General features: G+C 38.1%; 1 protein-coding gene across 1 annotated transcript in view; it reads right to left on the bottom strand.

The window, feature by feature from the left end:
* Window positions 1-324: 324 nt before the first annotated feature.
* The window catches only part of HGFAC (HGF activator), a 43,361-nt gene continuing 19,839 nt past the window's right edge, over window positions 325-23,846 (bottom strand). The window contains exons 8-14 of the mRNA XM_030492801.1: window positions 14,031-14,205; window positions 11,644-11,729; window positions 10,461-10,704; window positions 7,706-7,845; window positions 5,363-5,503; window positions 4,143-4,291; window positions 325-1,739 (exon numbers count right to left, since the gene is read on the bottom strand). Of these exons, the coding sequence (XP_030348661.1) occupies window positions 1,569-1,739; window positions 4,143-4,291; window positions 5,363-5,503; window positions 7,706-7,845; window positions 10,461-10,704; window positions 11,644-11,729; window positions 14,031-14,205 (1,106 nt within the window). The 3' untranslated portion in view covers window positions 325-1,568. The remainder of the gene's footprint in view (window positions 1,740-4,142; window positions 4,292-5,362; window positions 5,504-7,705; window positions 7,846-10,460; window positions 10,705-11,643; window positions 11,730-14,030; window positions 14,206-23,846) is intronic.

Here is a 23,846-nt window from a genome sequence, read left to right as displayed (position 1 = left end):
TGGAATCAAGACCCCAGAGGTGGATCTTATTTTTTCAAGCTAGCGTTTAGTGCTTCAGAAAAACAAGCTGAAGACTTTGATCTGAGCATTTGCAGTACTCTTAGCTGAAAATCACATCCAAGCACTTACATCTGCCTGCTGGAAACTTGTGCGACACTTGCATAAAACTGGGAGCACCACCAGCTGAAATTGATCCTTTATGCAGAGCTTTTCCGATGCCTTTCACCACAGAAAATTGTCATTTTTCTAGCAGCTTGCAACCTGTTGAACAACCTACAGGGGGATTCAAAGATCTATTTGTAACTTCATACATAACAGATTAAGTCCAAGAAACAGAGGGTAAACCTTTTTATTAAACAGTTTACATCATTTGTCCAGATAATTTTTGTTAAACATTTGTGCTTAAACAAATTCAGGTTTTGGTTAATTTTCCTTACAAAATTTCTTTTAACTGCAGAAATCATTTATCATAACTAAGAAACCCATGAAGATGCTGCCAGTACTACAAAATAAAACATATCTCTGAGTAACTAGGCACCACTTTAAAATTATCTATCTTAAAACACAGCTTTGCTTGAAACGACAGAATTCAAAATGTTCATTATCACAGAAGAAATACATTTCACACCGACACTTCCAAATGTACACATCTGACCTGGCTAAAGGTTCCCTGTATTAATAATAATAATAATAAAATATAAAAGTTGTAATTTTCCATTCTTTATACTATGAGATTTTTTTTGTGTTGAATCATTTCTGCCTTTTTTGCTAACACAGCTGAGTCCACAGCCTCTCAGCAGCTATATATTGTAAGAATTTCTTTGATTGTTCCCATAATAATTCCATAGGCCATGATAGCAAAGCCTGAGGTTTATGAGATCACCAAATCCCCAAGGAAAATGTCAAGCTGCTCCCCCAGCCCTCCAGTTTAAAAATCTGTTAAAGAAACATCTCCTTTCTGAATTATCTGAACAGTTGAACAACTTGTTAGTACAAAATCTAAGACATCTTCAGAACACTGTCAAATTGAAGAAACATTTAGGCATTTATCATCAAGGTGAAGTGTTTCCACTGCTGTCCTGATGGCAAGGAGCAGATCACAGTCTGCAGAAGGTCATAACTGTATCGACTTGAAATCAGGTGCTCTGACTTCCAACATTATTCAGCAAGCTTTGTGCTCTCAGAAGGCATTGCATTAACCTTGCTGGAAGGTTGCACACCAGATTCAGCAGAGCTCAGAAGCATGTTCCTGGTTTTATGTTGGTGGAACATAAAAGTATGCTTACGGGTTTGGTTGAATAAAAACCTAAACTCCCTACTTTTTCCCCAGAACTGGTTTGTTGCGGTTACCTGAGAAGCACCTTCACCTTGATCTACTGGTGTCTCTCAACCTGAAATTCAAGAGATCACTTCTGAGGGGAGGAAATTTCATTTCTAGTGCTGGTTTGGAATTGCTAAGAATTACCATGACAGTTTCCATACTGTAGCTTATAGTACAATATTTATGCCACTTTAATGATACCAAAAGACCCCTGAACCCTGCTTCAAAGGTTAGCATATTTAAGTGTTCAACTAGCTTTTCGGGGGGCTATTTTCTCATTAATCCACTTTACATAGTTCGTCACTCGAGTATATACTCCAGGCTTGTTGACTCTGCCACAGCCATCTCCCCAGCTGACAATCCCGTAGAGGTAAGAGATCTCATTTTCCTCACAGGCCAGAGGTCCACCAGAATCTCCCTGTGTTAAAAGTGAATAAAAATTATCTAATTTGATAAAAAGTGATTGGAAAAAGATCAATTTGGGAAAGTCCTAAATTAAGAATGTTTGAATGTGAGATGTAAACTAAGAAGAAAAAGATATGGAAGCAGCAGTCTACGAAGTTTCATTATAAAAAGGGTTTTTTTAGACATACCTCTAATATAATGGGGGGGGGGGTGTTAATTCCACAAAGAATTAAAGTGTCAAAATATCAGATTTTGTTTAAAAACCTGAAATGCTTTCAGATTCAGATGCCTACTGAAGAGTACGGTTGATTTAGGTCACTTTCAGTGAGAGTAACGAAGTGTTTGAGGCTTAGGCTATGTTGTAATATAGGCCCTGCAAGGATGGATTACATAAGGCAGAGAATATTTGGCAAGTTCTCAATGAAGTTTATTGCAACTCTCAGAGATCATGGAAGTTTTCAAAGAAAGGTGTCGCATACATACACAGTTCTCCATGTGACTGTGGGATGCTATAATTTTATGTGGCATACAGGGTTTTTTTGCATCTGTTGAATTTGATACTACTGAGCGTTTACCTCATCATTAAAACCATAAACTGAAAATAAGACCAAACTAATGTTTGATGACACACTGCTCTGAAGTTGACTTCTACAGAAATGAAAATCTTGGAAATGAAAATTAAAATGTGACTTAGTAAACAGCACTGGTGAAAGGAACCACCACTCTACTTGTTTGAGACTAAACAGAAATATATTTTTTTCCTATTTAAAAAGAAAACACCTTGGCAGAAAAGTAGGTAGTAAAATTATGTTGCCTTTATACTAGGACATTGGTGTGATAAATGAGGGACATCAAATGAAGTCTTGCATCTGAGATCAATTTACTTCTCGGAACTTGCTTATTTCTCCACAGATCATCTTACTGATTGCAATTTGGTATCTCGTGCACTGATCAAACAAAAAAGTTTCCAATACAATCTTTAAAAATAATCAAGCAGAACACATTATCTTCTTGCTGTTTCTTGGTCTCGAAATATTTGTAATAAATAACAGATAGTTTATAATTTAATTTTCTAAGCATACATTAAGAAAACTCAGAGGTCAGCTACATTTGTTGTGACATTAGAGGTCTATGCTATTTGTCCACACTACAAGTCTGCCAACAGACTTGTCTTAAAAAAAAAAAAAGAATTATTGATTCACTAGTAATGATTTCATGTCATTAACACTGTACTTCAGCAACATCAGTGACTCTACATCACTGTTTCTCAGAGTTCACAACTCTCTCCAGACTACTTGTCTTTGTGCAGCTCCTCTCTCCTTCCCTCTGTTTTCTTCTTTCTCCCTCTCACTCCTGATCGACTCTGTTTTTTCAGGGCAGGAAGTGAGAATCAGGTACAGTGCTGCATCTTGTATTTGTACTTCCTGGATAAGGCAAGGAAAGTTGGGCAAGCAAAATAATCTCTAGTTCTCTGGTGAATATGAACACTGGCAGCCAATATCCAGAACCAGTTCCCATCTCTGGCCTGGAAACTGTAAGCCACTGCTGGCTGCTGCTATTTCACTCTTGACACCTTTCTTTGGACACTTCTATGACCCCTATAGAGGTTCCAGCACACAGTATACATTATATTCTTTGCTTTACTTAAGCTCACTGCCATGAGCAACTATGTGCTGCCTGTTCCCACACTTATGCTAATAGAGCATAACCTTCAAAATGAACTCTAGGTAAAACCTGAAGGTTTATGTAAGGAATAATCTGATCCTTCATTTAAAAATAGTTTCATCTATCACCACAACAATTCTGCACCCTTATTCAGAGCCAAGGTGTGACATAATTCAAACAGACATGCAAAGTAGTAAGAGCATGAGGTCATTCCGTGGACTGAAATCATGAAACACCATTTCCAATTGACTATACCATTAAATCCCACCCACTATAGTAACCTCAGGTCTCTCTTCCTCCAAACCTCACCACTGCTCTCCACCTCCTACCCAGGAATCCTTATTTCCATTCAGGTAAGAGGCAGAAGCAGCTCAGGGATTTGGCTTCGCACAGGTTCATGGTGGTTGGCCTGCCAGAACATTCCTTCCAGCTGGCCAACAAACCATTGCCATCACACTGCAAGCTCGGCTAGGGCCTAAAGCAACTCACCCTCCAATGTGTAGCCATGACCTTTTATGAAGGTAGGAGGAATATAACACCCTGGAGGTCTTGCCCTTCTGTAGAACTTAACTGACATTTAGCAGATTACAAACTGAAGACAGAAGCAACTTGGTGCAGTCACATATGTTTCTTTTCTTTAGGAACCTTTCTTTGGAAGCACTTTAACATCAAAAGTAAGCACTGTAATACTGCAACATTTCTGGCAATAATACCCATTTCTATTATCTACCTAGAAAACTCACAGCATTACCTGACAAGCATCAGATGTGCTATCAAAGTAGCCAGCACAGAGCATATTTTCAGTGATTTCTGTTCCATAAATTTCAGGACTTCTGCACTTCTCCTCAGGAATGATCGGAACCAGTGTTTCTTGCAGGATATCGGAATAACCAGATACATCTTGAAAAACAAATCCCAGAAAGGAAAAGAAAGTCTTTTTGGTTTTGAATGTGAAACATTTGACATGGAAACACAATGCACAATAGAACATATAAACACAATTAACACGTCCCAGTTATATTGTGTGGTGGATCTCTTTAAAAGATATTTTTTCTAGTGCTCAGATCACTTGCTGCTCCTCCAGTCAGACTCTATGCTCTTTAAAATAACAGTATGCCATGTCCAGTCATTAATCCACTTTGTGTTCTCTCATTTTCTAGAGACTCATGAACAGTCCCCCAGTACACCTGTCCTCTCCTCTTTCCAGATGTGATATTGAATCATCAATTTATCAAAAGTTCCATTACCTCTTTTTGCCTTTAGACTACACATTTAGACCAGGACAACATTTGCTCATACTAAATCTCTTACCAAAATGAGGCAGCACACTCCCTCATCTTTCTCATCTGTCCACATCAGTCTCTGCCATCTCCACATCAAAACAGCATGGCCAAGCCTCGTAATCCTGAAATTCTGTGTCTGAATGGATAGGATGTATTTTTCCACCTTTCTCAAGCTGGATGTAAGCACTTCTTAGTCCAAAGCCTATCTGGCCCTCTCTTGTAGATGTTTCCAAAGTTCATTAGTTCATTACTGGTGAAGGTAAAGATCTCCTCTACTACAGACTAGTAAGTTGATTGTGTTTGGTTTGCAGTCTTTAATATCTACCTTGGGAAACCAGGGGTAGGACTCATTTGACTAACATGTCAAGTTGTTGAACCTATAACTAAGCTACTTGCTCCTCTCCCAGTCCATGGAGATCTAGCTAGCTTATAGCTCATCTCATCCTAGAATAGACATAAATATTTGGTCAAGGGAACCACATTCCAAATTCCAAGAACTACAAAGGAAGTTCAAGATGACTATTTCAAATGTAAATGTTGTAAACATCTAAACATATGTACAAAGATTCCCACCAGAAGTCTCTTGGAAAGTATTTTACAAAACTATCAATTATATAACACACACTTGAGCATTATTTTTTAATTATCATCATTCTTTTATACAGACACCAACTCTCATTTTACTCACTCTCATGCCTGTGTCCCCATCCAGAAATCTGACATTTGAACTGATCAGGGAAAATAGTGTTACTTTCTGGCAAGCAGATGGGCTGAACAAACTGGGACTTGACTGCGCAACGTTGGCCATTCTTCTTCAGCTTAATCAAAGCTGCAGAACAGAAAATATAGGAAGAATAAAGTGACTGTTCCCTTTCTTTAATGGGATTGGCAGCAATGGGTCTCAGATACAACTTTAATTATCCCCTAAGCCTCTCTTAATTAAGATATTTCAATCAAAGACAGACAGGCTCATCTCAACAGCACCTCATTTCACCATAAATTGAAGGCTGAAAGATTCAGCTACTCCGCTTGTGGGAATATTTATTTTATGCTGTGCTCACTGAGCAGATTTTGCTTCACTGCCTTTGTAGAGAAGATAGAAAATACATATGTCTCCTCCCACCTTAAAGTTAAATAACAGTGACATATCCACAACTTTCAGCTGAAATAAGTGGGATGTGCAAGTGCTCACTGCTTCTGAAAGTCTGGCCACCTGCCTAATTCCGGTGTGATTTAAAAAATAATTACTGCAAGAGCTGGCATATGTAATGCTCTGTTATCACCAAGTTCAGCAAAATTCAAGATCTTGAAAATTAAGGAATAGAAAAATCAGGATATTTCAAAACCAAGCTTCCGAAAGCTACAAAGAATTACACAACCTACACAACCTTTACTATCCCCCTATGGGGCTGAAAAAAGTGTAAATGCAGAGCTGTGCAGCATCATGTGCTTGGTAGAGAAAGAAGACGTCAAAAATAGCAGAAATGTTGGTTTCCCTGTAGCAAATCCCCTGTGCTTGGCTGTAGAACAACAAAGGGGTCATTGTACTTGGTGTAACAAGGGCAGCATGTTGAGTTTGGACACACCAGGCAAAGAGGACAGAGCTATGAGGTGGACACACCTATTAAAGCTTCACATCATGCCTTCTGAAAGCCTCAGGTTTTCTGAGCCCAGCTGTGTCAAAAGCAAGAGATGCCACTGAATAGTCTCATTTCTCTACTGACTACAATTTTTGGCCATTGTGGAACACGTAAAGAGTATCTCACAAGCTGAGAAACCTACACAAACTGTGCTCCAATACTCAGCAGTTTGCTCTTCCTCACCTTCCTCCTCTTCCCCACCAATTCTGCTTGTTCCTGAATCCCTTGAAATCCCCCGCAAACACTCATGTGGTAGTTGTTTCCTTCAGAAAAGCGTTTTCAGCAGGAAATAACTCTTCTGCTGCATCAGTAGAGATCACTGACAGGGCAGAACACACCTCCACATCTTCCCCCCACACTCCCCCAGTTTCTACCTGCTTGTTTGTTTTTTGCAATTGGGCTCATCTTAGGCACTCTATGTTCAGCTGACCCTAGATGTGGATTCAGCTGCATATTGGTGAGGCTTGCCAAATTTAAGTGTAATTTAAAAAGTTAGGAGATCTCAAAGTGCCAGCAGTGGTTTACATCAGGATATCTCAGAGTAGAGTAATACCCCGCATCCAGTTCATCTCGTGCTACACTGTGACAGAGCTCCCACCAACACAGAATCTGAATGCTTTTTGCTACAGAGTAAAAAATATTCACCACCCAGGAGCAAAAAAGCCAGTACATGCTTCACCTAAAATATCCCTAGTGCCATAGTCTCATAGACAAAGTGCTCATGCAGCTTGACACCCTGGGGTGATGTACCACCTTCCACAAGAGCAGATCAGAAAATAAGAAGCAAGTTGCTGTTCTATTGTCATTCTGACTAATATTATAAGGTCAATCAGAAGGGCATTTAACTTTTGACTGATAAGACAGCTGATTTTTAAATCTCTCTCAGTGTAAAAAATGACTCTTAGTAACACAGATTTTCAGAGCAGATGGGGTTATTATATTCATCTAGTCAGATCCTCTATACAATACAGACAATAGAATTTTACCAAGTAATTCCTGCATCAAGCCCACAGTTTCTGGTTCAGTTGAAAAAATGCCTAATCGCACAAAGACTTGAAGTGATGATGAATCTGCCATGCATCTAGGTAAATTGCTCCAAAACCTAATTATCATAATTAGTTAAAAATTGCAATTTATTTCTCATCTGAATTTGTCTAGGTTTCAGATGCTGTTATAACTCTGGTAGAACTAAGAATCTCCTGCCCTTGAAAGCCTCTCCTAATATCTATGATTTGTCCCTGCCCATAGGAACTAAATGATCTTTAAGGTCCCTTCTAACCCAAAACATTCTCTGATTTTTCCACTATGAAGGCAGTTTTTTGACAGATCAACTAAACTTTAGACTTAATTGAGTAAATAGAAAATAAAACTGTGGGAACAAAAATACTCACCAATATCATGGTCAGTAGGGTTGAACACAGAATACTGAGGATACAAGATGTATTTCTCTATTTCAAATGTTTGTGTTACATCAGTTGTTTTATTAAACATATGCTGACCCAGAACTACTGTAACAGTGGATTTTAGTGGACTGTAATACAAAAGAGAGAACAAGCAATTCTGTGGTTAACAGGACAAATGAAGCCTAGTTTCCAATGGCTGCATATCCCATGAACTGTTACAACCTCAGCTCCCCAACACATCCATTATTTACCCTCTTATAATGCCTTGACCTGTTCCCCAGACTTCCTACCTACTGTGGGCCAGGAAAAAGATGACTAATGTTACAGTGAATCCCAAGCTCTGTGGGTCCTGATTAACCTACTTAAAGGCTGTTGCTCCTTGGCAGAAAGAAAAGGCAACCACGGGTTCTGCTGCCCAGCTGTTGTCTGACTAACAAACACCTTCAGGAGCTGTAAACACTTCCTGTTCTAGAAACCTAATTGAGTCAACTTTGGCCCGATTTTGCCAATTTTGCCAATATTCCCCCATACAAAAATTACTGGGGAAGGAATAGGGGACCAAAAGATGAGTCAAGTCAGGGTGAATATCTCATTTCTCTGGGAAACCAAGCCCTTAAAAATATCACAGGCATGTGTCAAGATTTTAAAGGTGCTGGCAAACTGACAACTCAGGAATATCTGGGCAGCTTCCACCTAAGAGCGATCACTACTTCTGCTCTGAGATTAGATTGATCTATGTTAAATCTCCTCTCTAGAATCAAAATCATCTTGATGGGTGAAGGTCCCAACAGTACACTGATCTGATGGGAAAAAACACACTTAGAGGTGAATACAGCTTTTACAATTCACACCATATTTTTCAGCCATTGATTGTTTACCTTAAAAAGATCACAGTCCTCTCATATCCAGTGTCCTAGGACAAGAAACTAATAACAACCACTACAACAGTTGGGAAGAAAGGGACTTTTGGGAATAATCAGGGTGAAAACAGTACCGTTCGGGAAAAATATCAAATTCTCTAGCTTTGAATGCAACGGAATTAAAATTTCACTCTTGTTTTAGAACCAATTTAATTTGCGTGTGCATAAGTCTGCAATGAATTTAGTTAGCAAGTGTCTTCAACATTGGAGCACTCATGTTTTGTTCTCCAGTGCAGGAGTAGAAAATATCTGCTGTCACACGTCATGCACAAATGCAGAGTGGTTAACACCATTGCAGTTGCCCTTGTTGTATCAGTAGTGCCCATCAGAACAACTGTGGACTCTCCTCCAGTGCTCAGCATGAAGCAATGATCAACAATAACATACTTAGAGGAAAGAGATTCTGTCTAATTGCAGCACAGAGAGCCAGCAGCTACCCTGCAACAATCTCTATGCTTATAATTTTTTTAAAAAAGGAAAATTCAAAGTTTATTTGTTTGCAACTGGAAAACAAGAAGACAATAAAATATTCTTCAATCTATATGAAAGGCCAGGATTTTCTCAGTGTTCTTGCAGTGGCAAACCAGCCCCCCTCAGAAATCAGATTTTTGGGGCCTGTAAAAGAGTAGAAATGCTTCCTGGAATAGTATTTAGAAGAGATTTTTAAAGGCACTGAATGGTTCTACTATGACTTACAGATGGTTCATTCAGGGGGAAAAAAATAAACCAGGAGGAGTTACAGAAAAGGAAACAAAACAAAACAAAAAAGAAGTTATCTGCACAGGTATCTGTTGTCGCCTAGCGGAAACCAGTTGAAATTGTGGCTAACAGAGGTACTAAACATACGGAAGAGTGCAAATTACAATGCAGCAATTATGGAAAATCTGTATGTACCAAACCACCAGCTGGAAGTGGGTGGAAATGTCCTGAATAGCTGCCAAAGTTAGTAGCTATTTCACAACATTTGAAAAACAAATGCGTTGTGGCTCGAGCTCCAAATGCTTCAGTACAGCATTCACAATGGTATTATTAGCTCTACAAGCTATCAGTGTATGCATTCTGGCACCAGGTTTTCTGTTTCTCTTGGCTTCTTTACTATGCAAAGGAACAATGGGTATGAAATGATGTAATGTTTTTTCCCCATCTATGTGATCAAACGGAAATCAGGAAAACTGTTCAGCATTTGTATGAAATGCAGTGTTTAGAAAAAAGTAAGAGCATCCTGTGGTCAATATTGTCTCCAGTGTCCCACATGAGACAAAAAAAATCAAAAAACCACAAAATAGCACTCAAGGAAATCAGCCTCAAAGATTTAACAGTTCAGTTCTTCCCTTTGGCTTTTTTTAAAGCTCAGCCCGCTCTATTTGTGTCAACCAACAGTAATTTATCGTCTCTAATAAATCAGTGCTTGGCCATCGCAGCCACAGCAGCGAGCATAGTCATCTCTGTTATATCTCAAAGCAGGCATAAACACCCAAAAAAGTAACTGAGAAGAAGAGAATTAGTTATAACCCCCTGCAGATGCCTGCACTTGCAAGCTCCCATTCTATGTCCTGCTCCGCCCTACCTTATTCCATCAGTCAGGTAATTTAGTTTCTTTGAGACTCCTTAAGGAACAAGATAGGAGCTTATGAGATAAAACTCCAAGCTATTTGTTAGCTCATGAATGGCATCCAAATTGCCAGAAACTCCTTTTGGAACATTGGTCTTTTATGATCTCATCTTCTGTCTCATTTGTTACAGTTTGGGTTTGTTGTGAGCCACAAGTAGACAATGACTCTGAGGAGGAGAGGACCTACTATCATACTAATGGGTGAGTTTACCTGTTAGCAAAGCAATGTGCTGCTGACACAACCCAGCAAGTCTGAATAAGGCTTCCACTGCAGAAACTCTCTCCAATATATATAGCTGCTGCCCAGGGATGAGATCCAGGCAGAGACGAAGATCCCCCAACAATCCTAGGTCTCACAAAACTTCTTTTTTTGTGTCTTCTCCCACATGATCTTCTGGTAACTGCAGAACTATCATCTACATTGTCTGGAACTGGTGGCTTCCTTTCCCTGCTTGCTGAGATTTAAAGGGATATGGCATCAGACTATAAATCCTTGCAATTTCTAAGGACTGGAACTTTTATAGGTATCTTAAAAAGAGAGGTTTGTGAAATTATCATTAAACATTCATATATAAGTGAATCTCATTCACTTCCTCAGGTGACTTGCAACACTGAAAGCTATGCCTATTCCAAACACTGGCTACACATGTACTAGAGTGAATTAAATGCAATTGTGGACGTTCCCAGACACTGTTTCATTTACCAGAAGGAATATAACCTTCGCTACCCAAGGAGGCACAACAGAACACATGATACATCACACCTTCATTTGTGGACTCTGGACTGAGCTTTGTCATTGCCATTGCAATAGCAAGGACTAGGATGCTTGTGTTAGTACCATCTACTGAATGCATTAGAACCATAAAAGGGAAATAAAAGGATGTACTTTATAAACTTCTGTTTCAGATTACAACTATGTTCTAAAGATCAGCTTCAACATTAACAAGAGCTAAATATTAATCTAGGGAAGAGCAGAATCCTTAGGTTTTGGAATTAAATGCTATGTCTCATTACATCTTCAGGTTCCAGTCGTTCTATTTGCTTACAGAGGCCCATTCACTTCTCTGGGCCTGTAACTCCCTGAGTGATGACAATTTGTACGAAAGCAGCAATCATTTCTGTGGTCTTGCATGTTCTAGTGGAAAAATTGGTGATATTGGGATGATTGTGACTGAAAGCAATAGTGTGACACCACTATTATTTCAGGACAAAAATCACAGCTCTAAAAAATGCAAAAGATGACTGTTGTCATTTGATTTAATGCAAACAGTAAAATATTCAGCACTCCTGGGAACAGTAGAACATTCAAAATTATACAGTGGAAGCTTGTTCTAGTATCAATTAACCTTTCTTCATGCATTCACAGCATGGGTTTTAAGAGAGCCTTTACATACCACAAGATGGAATGTCACAATACTCCCAAGACAAACTGTTGTCCTTCATGATGTAGCACCATGGCTTCTCATCATCATCTGGATTTCTAATTAATTCAGGGAGAAAGTAAATTACAGGCATTAAACACAGTGTTGTTCCAAGCTTCCCAGAGGCTTTCTGCTTTTTTGTTTTGCACCATGCAGGGGACTGACAGGACTCTCAGGTTTTGAGCCATCTGACAAAGCGCTGAAGCACCTGCTAACCCCTAAATGCAGCCTTTCAGTAGAATTCATCATGCTTACAGCTAACCAAGTCTACGGTTCTCTAGAACCTGAAGTACAGACACATGACTAAACACCTGTAAAATTTGCCTACAAGTATTTGGATGCATGAACATGTTCACATGGTTTAAACACAGCCTACACTGAAGTGTTTTAACAGATAGCAGCTCAGCTATTTTCAGGACTAAATCCCATGGGAGAGGTTCCTTTTTTAGGTGATTTTATTAAGCAAGGAAATTCCAACACAGGTAGGTTCATAGAAAATCCATCACAAGAATAGCTAGCAGAAACGAATTTGGGAAGCTCAGGTTCACATTTCCTGGAGAGTCTGAGGAAACAAAAATATTGTGCTCCTCAAAAGGAAAAAAAAAAAAAGGAATATCAGAAACAGTTTAGCCCTTTGTTACCTTGGTGTTAAACAGGTTTTGGGTTGATTCCATTATGGTTTCTCCATGGTACAGCCTAATTGTTTTTATCAGTGCCTTATAAGTAACCAGAAATTTGCCCAGTTTACTCTTCCGAGAATATATGTAAACTTTGAAGATGCAGAAAGATGTTCAGTAGACCAAGAAAAATAGACAAGGTACTTCAGGGCTCCAGATAAACAGTAATTCTAATTTCAGTTGGATTTATCAGAAGCACTGTCTATTATTGCAGGGTTCTTCGATTTATTTTTTTTTTTAATATAACTGCTTTTCAGAAAAAGATTAAAGCCCTTTCAAATTCTCAGAACTGAAGCAGCAACACAGGTTGAGTCATCTTCCACCAACAATGTTTCTAAATTAGACTGTTTGAAGAAGAAGATATCTGCAGGATTATATAGTGCAGCAGAGATATCCCCAGAAATTATAACAAGCTGACAAAAAAAGTGAAAAGCTTTTTTCTCAGCTCTGCAGAACATGAACACATCAGCTCCTACACCATTTTGTTCTCTGCATTTCAGATCTGCAAGTGAATATTGTGCTTAAATGATGCAAATCAAAGGGATCAAGTTTTATCACAGCATAAAATATGTGCCTGGTAAATTGCCATACTGTGCTGGGACACCATGAATCTCATACTTAAGTGCTTGGATTGGGACCGAGCCTTGGAAAAGAAGCTGACCTGGGTTAAGGGAGGGTGTAGGAACTGCTTATTTTTAGTTTGTGTTAGACAGAGAAGAAGAGTTACTTTCAGCATGTATGCATGCTTTTTATCATCAACAAACTAGGAAGTGCAGTACATTCTGATTTTCCTGAAATATTGGTCTAACTTCCACATGGGGAAAAAAAAACTAAAATAAAATAAACAAGTTAAAAAACTAGCCCACAACACCAAAACTTAGTCATGAACCAGTAATTTATGGAGAATCATCTAAAGTTTGCTGACTCTAGCATTTGCTCATCTCCAGGATTCTACCTAAATGGAAGCATTTCCTTTATTTGTGGATATACATTGATCTCATGAAGACCTCAAAGACAGGGGGAACATGAAGAGACTGAGAAGAAAGCACAGACCTATATACCACAAGCTATTTTTATTATAGCTGAACAGAAAATTTCATCAGAAATGTAGTTTATTGATATGTGGTCCAATCAAAATTGAAACACTGTGAAATCTTATTTGGCAATAGTTTTGCCTTGGAAGAAAACCAGGAAAGAAATTTGACATCCGATTTCAACATTACTGAAATATAGCACTTTGATTTTTCATTTTCAAATAACTTTTCACTTTTGAAAATGTTTTCCTTTATGTTACGTATTTCACAATTCAAGAATTAGAAATAAAAGGTTAACCATTTCAATTTGGCTTCTGCATTTCTTTTTCCTTTTGGATACTCATTTATGAACAATTTCAAAGGTTTTGCACTATGGTCTCATTTGAGAAAAATAAAATAAATCCCAGAAAAAAGAAACCAAACTGGAATTTCCAAAATTATTTTTTGTCTGAGCTTCTCTTGAAAGATCCACCTACTGATTTAGCCTGTCTATCTACCAGATCTTGTATTCTGTACACCTGCATCCCTTGTGTCAGACTGTTAAGTCCGAGGCAGGGATAACACCTGTTTTGAGATTCCTGCCCTTCTCCCTCCACAATACATCCATCTCTTGATTTACAAACACAGGGCAAATGAGAACTTTTCTCACCTGCAGTAAGAAAATGGCCCCAAGCCAAGTTGTACTGCTTTCTCAACACTGTCGACATGGAGCTCTTGGTAAAGCAAGTCTGAATTCCAAGGCAAGCATCTGTGTCCAGAAATGGTTGTATTTGCTGTACCTCTGTACTCTGTGCCATTGCCAACATAGCATCGATGGTTGGGAACTGGCAAAGTAGATGACGCTGGTCAGGAATTGATGCAAATTACATGTCAAATGCTTATTTCACAGCTGAGCTCCCAAATGAGAGCCAGTGGGCCCAATTCTTTGTAGTGCCTTTCACCTTTCACAGAAATTGAATGCAACAAATTAGGACTTTTTTTTAATTGAAAAAGAACCCAAGCAATTAAACCTTCTGTTTAAAATTAGTAGTGAGTTAGCCTTGTTTAACACATGCACAAATAGTATTCAACAGTCAGAAAATTAAACCTAAAATTTGTACTGTGTATGGGAGATTTTAGTCAGCAATCCGCAGCACAGTCAGCAATATGGCTGGGATTTCTCCTGTCTAATTTTAGACACAATTGAGCTCATCACTGGAGACTTCCTCTTTAGTCAATTAAGAGAAACAGGCATTTCTAGCACCAAACTGATCCAGCCTGGTTTAGGTGACTTTTTTAAGATGAGATGAACGGTGCCATGCTGTCTTGACTACATTGACTGAAATCTCTATTGACAATAAAGGGAGCTTAAGTCAACCGGCTCAGATAGAGACATCTGTCTCATAAAGTAGTGAAAACCATCCTGCCCTGCCAGCAACTGCTTTAAAGCCCTGATTTTGAAAAATACTTCTTTTTATGGCCTCATACATACCCATATATATACATATACTGCACCCATGTATATTATGTTCTATACATGTAGCTACATACTGCACTTACATCAATTTTGCAAAAAAACTTGAATAGTAAGTCGAATTTCCTTACTTAAAACACATTTCTTTTTCACCTGCACATGGGTTATTTCTTCAAATAGGTCTGACACATACATATTCTATGACCTGTGTACTCAGCTGCCAAGATCTATCAACAGCACATACCAGCATTATGGCTGAAAAACATATGGGGATGCATTTATATACCAGTAGCTACACTAAGCAGAAAGTCTACACCTCAAAACACAGCTCAAAGTATCCCAAAGGAAACACAAAACCATCTAATGTACAAAGAGGATTAATCATGGCTTGAGCCTCAGAGCGCTTCTTATCCCAGCCATGTCAGTGTGAGTTATCCTTGACATTTGCAAGACTGGTGGAATCTTCTTCTAAACTTATAAACATGCTTAAATATATAACATCATGGTATTGCCTGGCTGTTGAAAAACACACTGTGAGGATGACCTATCACACCACAGAGCATGGACAGCTATTGCCAAAGGTCTGTTTACTTTGACAGAACAAGGTGACACAAGAACAGGGGCATAGAACTAGCCCTAAAATAGTGAATCACAGCCCTGAACTGCTGATGTCAATTATTCTTCCAAGTTATCAGTATATAAACAGACCTCAAAATCACAAGCAAGCAAGGGGCATAAATCTGGGAGGTGGAGGTCAAGAAGTTTGGTGCAAGTCCTTCAGTGAGAGTTAACATGCAAATGCTTAGCAAAATTTGCTTTCTTGCTTGGCCTGGCAGACACTTGTGAGATGATGAGGCAACATTTTCTCCCACCTGCACCCTGAATCAAATTATTTTTATTTCAGTAACTATGAATATAACATTAAATCAAACTCATATTTTAGCAACCATAATCTAGGAGCTCACAGAAAATAATTTGTCTATCATTTGTATTCCTAGCAATAGTAACCATTTCTTGGCAACCCTACCATTTATTTTCTGGGCAAGTCGCAAGTTATGCTGCTTTGTTTGCCTGAAAGAGTGTCACAAAAATACCACTATCATGCTGTATGCTAGATTCTTTCAGTTATCCATGGAAGTGCCAGGTGCTATTTTTATTTGTACTGTATTTATTACATTCAGAAATGATTTAAAGTTGACTACTTTTATGAGGATGAAACAAGAAATTCTGTTTCGGTGCAGAATCAGGGCCATATTCTGCAATACCCATGGTTTGGACATCTTTCAGATGGTGTTTACAAGTTGTGCTCATCCTTGTTAGGCTTAAAATCCAATACATCTCTGCTTTATCAGGTCTGCCAGCCATTGCTCAAGCTGCCAGATTTTAACTGGAAGAATTTGGTCCCTTTCTAAATCATTCCTCCTGTTCTCCGTCTGTAACTAAGAAGTTTAGATTACACATTGCACTTGTTGGGAGGAACAGTAATATCTCTCAGTTCTTTTTTCTTTTTAGTTTTATAAGGGGTATTTCGGGCACAGGAGTAAAGTGAGTTAAACTCATATCTTGTGGAGAAGCATCTAGGTTAATACAGTTGTTTCATTAGTAGCTTTCCATCTGTCTATTCTCCACTCCAGCAAGCTTTATTCATCTGGTTCGTAGTACCATTACAGTATCCACATCACCACTCATTAAAGGGCACTTAATTACTTACCTAAGGCCATTGAGAAGTACGTGCAAAGCCTACCAGATCACCTGTAGTTCAGGAGAAACAGTTTTCAAAAAAAAAAATCTCTGCGACTAATTCGGTCATATAGATCTTTTGCTTCTAATACTCTTTTTTCTGTTGCAGCACTGAAAAAATCTCTTTTTCCCTCTTTGTCAGAAATGGTGTGTAGGTGGTCTGTTTTCAGCAGTTCTTAAGGGATTGCTCTGACTGGGAATTATTCATTCCCAATTCTTTATAGCTTGTGCAACTTCTCCTAACTCTGAAACATATTTATTTTCCTATGTGGAAGAAAGTAATGGATGGCATAATATATGTATTTTTCCTGTTCATTCACTTCCCTGTGGTATTGCCAATCACTATGTTAAGAGTAGAAATTACTTCAACTTTAAGATGATGAAAGTTTTGATGGAAACACAGATTCAAGTTACTCTGCAGACCTATGCCACTATCACCACCGTTCATTTCTTTTCAGGGAAAAAAAAAAAAAAATTAAACCTAGAAATAATTTCCAGTTATGTTTTACTTTTTAAATCCAAAAGTTTTAAATAGTTCACATAAAACATTCTAATTGTTTTCGTATGGCATATTTTATCAGCATGTCACACCAATTCTTTGCCTTTTCATTTTCCAGTAAAAAGCAGTTTCAGGTCTTAAAATTAAAAGCAACCTGAAATAGCAGTTATCCAACCAGTTCTAATTACTAACTTCCTGAGAACACTTCACAAGACTTTTTGTCAGCAGATCTTGCTTCAAAGTTCTGTAGTTACATACCTGAGCATTTTTAGGAGTTTCTTTTGGAAGTCTTTTTGTAGAAAACAATGTATCTTTTAGATTTTCTTTTCTCCAAAACATCTCACCAGCAATTTTCCTAATATTTTTGAGCTTTGACTGTATTTTCCTTCCAGATAGGCTGTTTCATTCTGTTAGTAAAAATACATTTTTCCCCTGATGGTCTTAATCCTGGGATGGGATAGTGTTAAGTAACTCTTTCATTCAGTAATGCTTTGTTTTATCCCTGGCCGACCTGTAATATTTTTATTAAATACAATGTTAATTTTTTTTCTTTTTTTTGTATTGCTCTATATCAGCTGATGTAAGCTTCTGCTTACAATTGGCTTTACAAAAGATCTTCTCCAGTGTCTCAAGTATCAATATTATCCAGATGGAAGAGTTCTTTAGAAAATCATAAACTAAAGCAAAACCTTCCTGGAATTTGGAGAACACGCTTCGTCCAGAGCTTTCCTGGAGCACATGTCCACTCCTGTTGCAGTGCCACAGGAAGCTCCAGAGGCAAAGGCTTGAGTGCTTGCCCTATGTCCTCTGCCCTGGTCAGAGAGAGAACTCACTAGATAGCAGCTGATTTGCAAGACAGAGCATTTGTATGTCTCTGAGGCCTTTTTAATACATCTATCAATGTGTATTTCCACCTAATCCTGTTTCATCTATTAACAGTGAAGATGAATAGCAATAAGCAATGAAATGTTATGCCTTTGCATTGCTTATTGCTTACATTGCCTCAGCATTGCAGGATGTCTTGTTCTCCAAGGCATCCTTTGCAAGGGTATAAGTTTCCTTCCTACATGAGCTGACTTGTTGGATGCCTGTCTTTTGAATCATTGAATTCATCTTTTTTTGATTCACCTAGAAGTTCCCTAGTCTCCTCCCCCGGGTAGCCATGAGGTCCCCTCAGACATGAAAGGAGTAAAAGTCTTTGATTTCAGGGAGTTGCGCTCTCCCCTGCTGCAAGTGCAGCTAAGCCCTAGTCTGAGCTGGCAACAAATGCGTGACAGAGGGAGTCTCCAATATTTGTAGAGATCACTTTTACAAGCATCTCACTCCATCAGATAAAATGCTGAAAAAAAACAGGTATTCCGAAAGCAGTAAGGCAAATATTCCTGTGCACAATGAAACAAACCACACAGAGAGCTTTAAAGGACATCCACATTAACCTAGCACTGCTCCCCAAGGAAGATTTAGTTTGTCTTTCAGTGGCTCTCTTTGCCACTGAAAATCTCTGCAAAGATCTAGGAAGGTGGCCAGGTGGGCACAGACTGCACTGAAGAAAGCAGTTGCCATCTTTTTCTCTCTTTAATGATGGAAATGTGTAGTCTAAATGAGTAGGGGCAGAAGATTGCATGGCAGCAGCCCCAGGACTGGACTGTTACTGGCTTGAAGCAAATTACTTCAAACATTCATGCACTAATACATGTCTGTGAAAGTGAGAATAACAGCACCCACTGTAGCATTCAGGGTTTGAAAATGCATCAACATAAACCACAATTGAAGAATAAAGGAAGCTATATATCTATTTAGCTATACTTCTATATAATTCAATCATACATTTATAATATTGGTCTAGGTTTCAATATTCCTGTTTGGACTTCTGATTTACTACAACAGGAGATAATGCATGTCACTAATTTAGAACAAATAATTGATTTAAATAGTTGTGCTGTTCCCTGGTTTTTTGAATAGCAATAAAACCTCCGTACCTCTGACAGTACCTAACTCTGAAATAAATCCCTGCTGACACTGTAGCCTGATTATGAAACACACAAACAACCTGCCATAGCCAGAAACTGGGCAGAAATGTGGAAAAATTGGCCTCCATTTGTAATGAATTAAACTTAATAGAAACTTACCATGTAGAATAAGAATGGATTTAAGACTGTGAAAACAAAGTGATTTATATAGCACAAAAGGTTTCTTTAAGTTGCATCCTAACATAAGGATAGCACACTCCATTCACTGAAACTAGTCTATTTTTAATGTATTTCTTCATCAAAGTAACTTTGTACATTTGTACTTGCAAGTACTTAGATCATCAGAGGTAAAAGTGAAGAGATTTATGTTTCTTGCAAAAGTTAAGCTACAAATATACCTTCTGGGTAAGTTGAATTCCTCCATATAGAGTTTTAAACCTAGAACTCTATGAAATCTACCAGTATTTTCTTATAGCTTAGAAAACAAATATCCTAGATAAGAGGAACAACTGGGTCTTTTTCCATTTCATTTTTCTATTTATTATCTTCAATTCTCGCACAATAGTTATGATTACCGAGTCATATATGCAATCAAATAGGTAGCTATATAGAGCTGAAAGGAGTAATGTATTTAGGAAATTCCATCAGCAACAAGCAAATCTCAGTGCTATATTATTTTCACAGAAAGACAACCTGTGTCATGGACTATCTTACAGGAATTTCAGGAGTATTGGGGTACCTAATTCGTAGTGAAAGCTATGAATAGTGAATATACTCATAGGTCCTTATGTGTTAAGAGTATAACCCAAGATAAGCCTGTGGACAGGAAAAGAAACAGACTGTATAGCAACTAATATTGGTGAAGGGATAAGTAGTTGCTCTGCAAAGAGCCAGTAATGAGGAGGGTCTCTGAAACGCCTGAAGCACTCAGCGTGGGCTGGTGGGACAAAGCAGGCAATGGGAGAGACAAACAATGTAATGGAGATTTCTGCATTAATCCAAGGGGTGACCTGAAAGCCTGTGAGCTACCGAACCATTTCTACTGCATTGTGCCTTCAACCACCTTCCTGACAATTATACAGCAGAACAGGTTGTGTGGATTAAGTGATGTCAGTCCCCTCACATTTCAAAAGAAGATGTGCCCTCTTTATAACATAATTAACTGACACCACTGTCATGCCTCAGATAAAAAAAGACCTTTATGGTTTTGAATTATCCAGCATCCAATAACTAACACTGCTGCAAAGTCAGTCATTCTATCATAAGAGTAAGTACTAAGCACCTTCTTCGTATTAGTGGCTGCTAATATTAATTGTGTTAGTTTATAGTAGGATTAAAACAAAGACTTGTTATCTAAAAAACACACCACTGTAGAAACAGAGAAGGCACCACAGAACGCTTAGTGTCCACCAACGTCTGGAAAAAACCTTTATATGTCGGAAGTCCTTTGTTGGTCTTGAACCTACTGCTATCTCTGACTAGAGAAATTTTTGCCAGTTCCTTGGAATTTGCCTTGTCACTCAACCCTTGTACAGTTAATTCTTGCTATATGCCATACTGCTAACAGTATAGCTCAGTAGCTTTCTCTTCTCTAGTCCACATTTGCCAAGATGTCAAATGTAAATGACTAATTCATATCCTCCACACAAATGATGCTTCCTACCTTTGCATTTTTCTCTATATCGGCCAAAGTATTTATTATGATTCCTAACTTTATAAAGAAACCTGGGAGATCAGAGTAGCCTTTCCATTTTTGCACACCTGCATAAATGACACCTTATAATTATCTTCTTGCAAAGCCATGGTTACTGCTAGTTTCCTGTTCACCATTCCCAATATTGGCACTTGGTGCAATGAATCAGAGGTGGGTTCTTAGCTGATAATGCTATGCTCACTCATTCCTTCGTCTTCCAATCCCTCCTACCATTTATCATCGTAGGTGATAGTTTACTAGACCTAGTTTTTCTCCATGTAACTTCAGCATTATTTGAATTATTATGAAATAATTCAAAATCTGATGAAAATCCAACCCACCACTACTATTTCTGCAACAGTGCCCTAGGCTTTCTCTTCATTATCCTTGCCTTATTAACCCTTGTCCTACCCTCATGCAACCTCCCAGGGGACCCATGAAACTTTACCCCAGCAAAAACCGTAATCACCTCTCCAAGCCACATCAATCTGTAATGATGCTTTTCTATCTGCTGACCTTCTTATTACACCTCACCCTAATTCTTCTTTTTTTTTTTTTTCCCTCTGGGATCCTAGAAAATAAAAAATCAAACACTAACCCAAAAGCATTCTAGTAGATTATAGATAACTTTGGTAAACAAACCAAATAGTTAAGTCTCATTATCTTCTTCTGTCTCCTTCAGAAGAAAAAGATTTAAAACTTTCCCTCCAGCCTCCAGAGCTGAATTTCCTTTACTAAGGTACCTACATTAGTAGAAAACTGCAAACACCCTATTTCAGTAAAACAACCACTAAAAGAGTGGGTTTGCTGTCTTTTTTACTTCTTTTATTACCTTAAACTCCTCCAGTTTAACCCCCAAAGATTTGGCCTAGAGGTTTTTTTTCCCTGTATGTAATTATATATTCAGCTATTCTGTCATCTTCCTTTCTAAAAATCTTCAACCTATTTCTGACATACAACACCACATCTCCTTATGTAACCATAAGCCTTCCACAATTAGCATTCCAACTCATACTTTCTTTAAAGCTATGGTACTCCTCTAATTCCATTACCTATAGCCTAACTAGGAAAAGAAAAACAAAACACTAGCAAAAACATTATTGTTACCTAAACTTTAATCCAAACAAAATTAGAAACATATTATCCTCTGTGTAGTCCTCCCAGTACTCCCAAATCTATCATCTACTGGAACCCACAACCACAGTGACACAAATCCAAACAGGCTTTCCATGCACTGCTTTCTTTTCATTCTCACTTTAATCATGAAAAGCCTCGAAATTTGCCATATCTCAACTACTCCACTGATTTACTGTATTACATGGCTACCTAAATATTTAATGTATAATAATAAATATAATAAATATCACATGTAATATAATAAATATTACATGGCTACCTTATTTTCACAGTTCTACAAGAACACACCCTGAACTGTTGCTGAGTCCTGGCACAACAAATGGGACAGAAATAAACCCCAGCTAGCCATAAAGGGCAGTGTACCGCCCAATGATTAAGGTAATTCTAGATCCTAAAAATCCAGTTGAAAGCTAAAAATCCATTGAAATGCATAGTGTTAAACTCCACCTCAGTTATCCACATGTGACTATCAACTATTCCTCTGTCCAACAGTAACAACCAATCCACCCACAGAGACTAAATGTTTCAGGAAAAACTTGGCAACTAGTTAAACAGAATAAAGATACCCTGCTAATATACCCTTCAATAAATCAGGAATAAACCTAAAAATATTAATGAGACCCCCCAAATTTACTAACAACGCACACACAAAACCAGTAACAAAGCAATGGTAAGGAGAAGGAAGTGCTTTTATGCAGGAAATGGGGCAAAACATATTTGTTTCCACCTGCAGATCAGCTAAGGCTGGTAGTGTGGATGAAATGGTGGGGTTTCAACCACAGAAACCTAAAAGCACCAATCCCTTAATAAAAAAATCTACATCTCCTTCCTTCACCCTCCAACTCCCTTTAACATCTCCATAAATTCATATTACAATGAATTATCCATCCTCTGGCCAAATAGCTCCTCCTCTTCCTTTAGCTGTGTGTGTCCCTGTATTCAGCCAACATCTCTATCTGTTCAAAGAAACATAAAATGTCAAAGTGATTTTGCAATTACATGTTTATAGCTGGTTTTCACAAGTTATCACCTCCAATGAAGCTAAATATTTCTGAAGTTAAACATCTCCCAAAAAATTCCCTCTCCACTCCACCTCCCTGTACCAGCTTGTGCCAGAGATAAAATACCACCCTCACACCCTTCTCTGGTTTCACTTCTTCCCCACATTTATCACTGTCAAAGTGGCTGGGCCCTTTTTGTAACTTTTTCTGTACAATGACACCACTATTGCTACTCATGGTTGGACAATTAATTCTGAATCTTCACCTCTCTCAGCAAGATTTCTGTCTCCAAAGTTACTGCAACTACTCCCTTAATACAAAATCCTTATTTCTGAAAATAAGTGCATATTTAAGGGCAATTTTTATGAATTAAATTTAACTTGAAATGAATCCCTGAACAATTTTAATCAGTATCTGTTTGGGGACAAATTTGTTGGTGGTGTATGTGATTTTCTTTGAAATTGTACTTCATTGAAATCTTATGCATATAAACTGTGCTAGAACTTCTTTTAAAATGGCAGTTCTTTCTTTAGTACTGAAGGTTGCTTCTTTAAGGGCTAGAAAATAATGTGTTACCACAAAGAATAGAAATCTATATTAGAAACTGTCTTTTGTATATCAATCTCCTTTTTTATAGATATCTCCTGTGTTACTTTTGTCACCTCCCATATTTTTTTTAAGTCAGCTCATCATTTGCCAGTAGCTGCATGGCCATTATGATAATGGCTTGGCAATATATATACATATATATAATGATTGTTTGCAAGAGAATTTTCAGATCAGTGAAAAGATGATTTTTGAGTACTGACAGGGACCCTGTAGTCCAAAAAAAGGAACAATGGACAGATAAATAGGTAGCTGCAAAATCACAAAAGTTATGATTATTCTCTGTTACTCACTGTTCAGAAGGGGGAAATGAAATTACCAGGCAGTAGGTTTTAAGCTAACAATAGAAAATACTGTTTCTCATCA

The sequence above is a fragment of the Strigops habroptila genome, chromosome 7, assembly GCF_004027225.2.
Source record: "Strigops habroptila isolate Jane chromosome 7, bStrHab1.2.pri, whole genome shotgun sequence".
Classification (NCBI taxonomy): Eukaryota; Metazoa; Chordata; class Aves; order Psittaciformes; family Psittacidae; genus Strigops; species Strigops habroptila.
The sequence above is the reverse complement of the archived record's forward strand: the minus strand, read 5'-3'. Positions and strand labels throughout refer to the sequence as shown.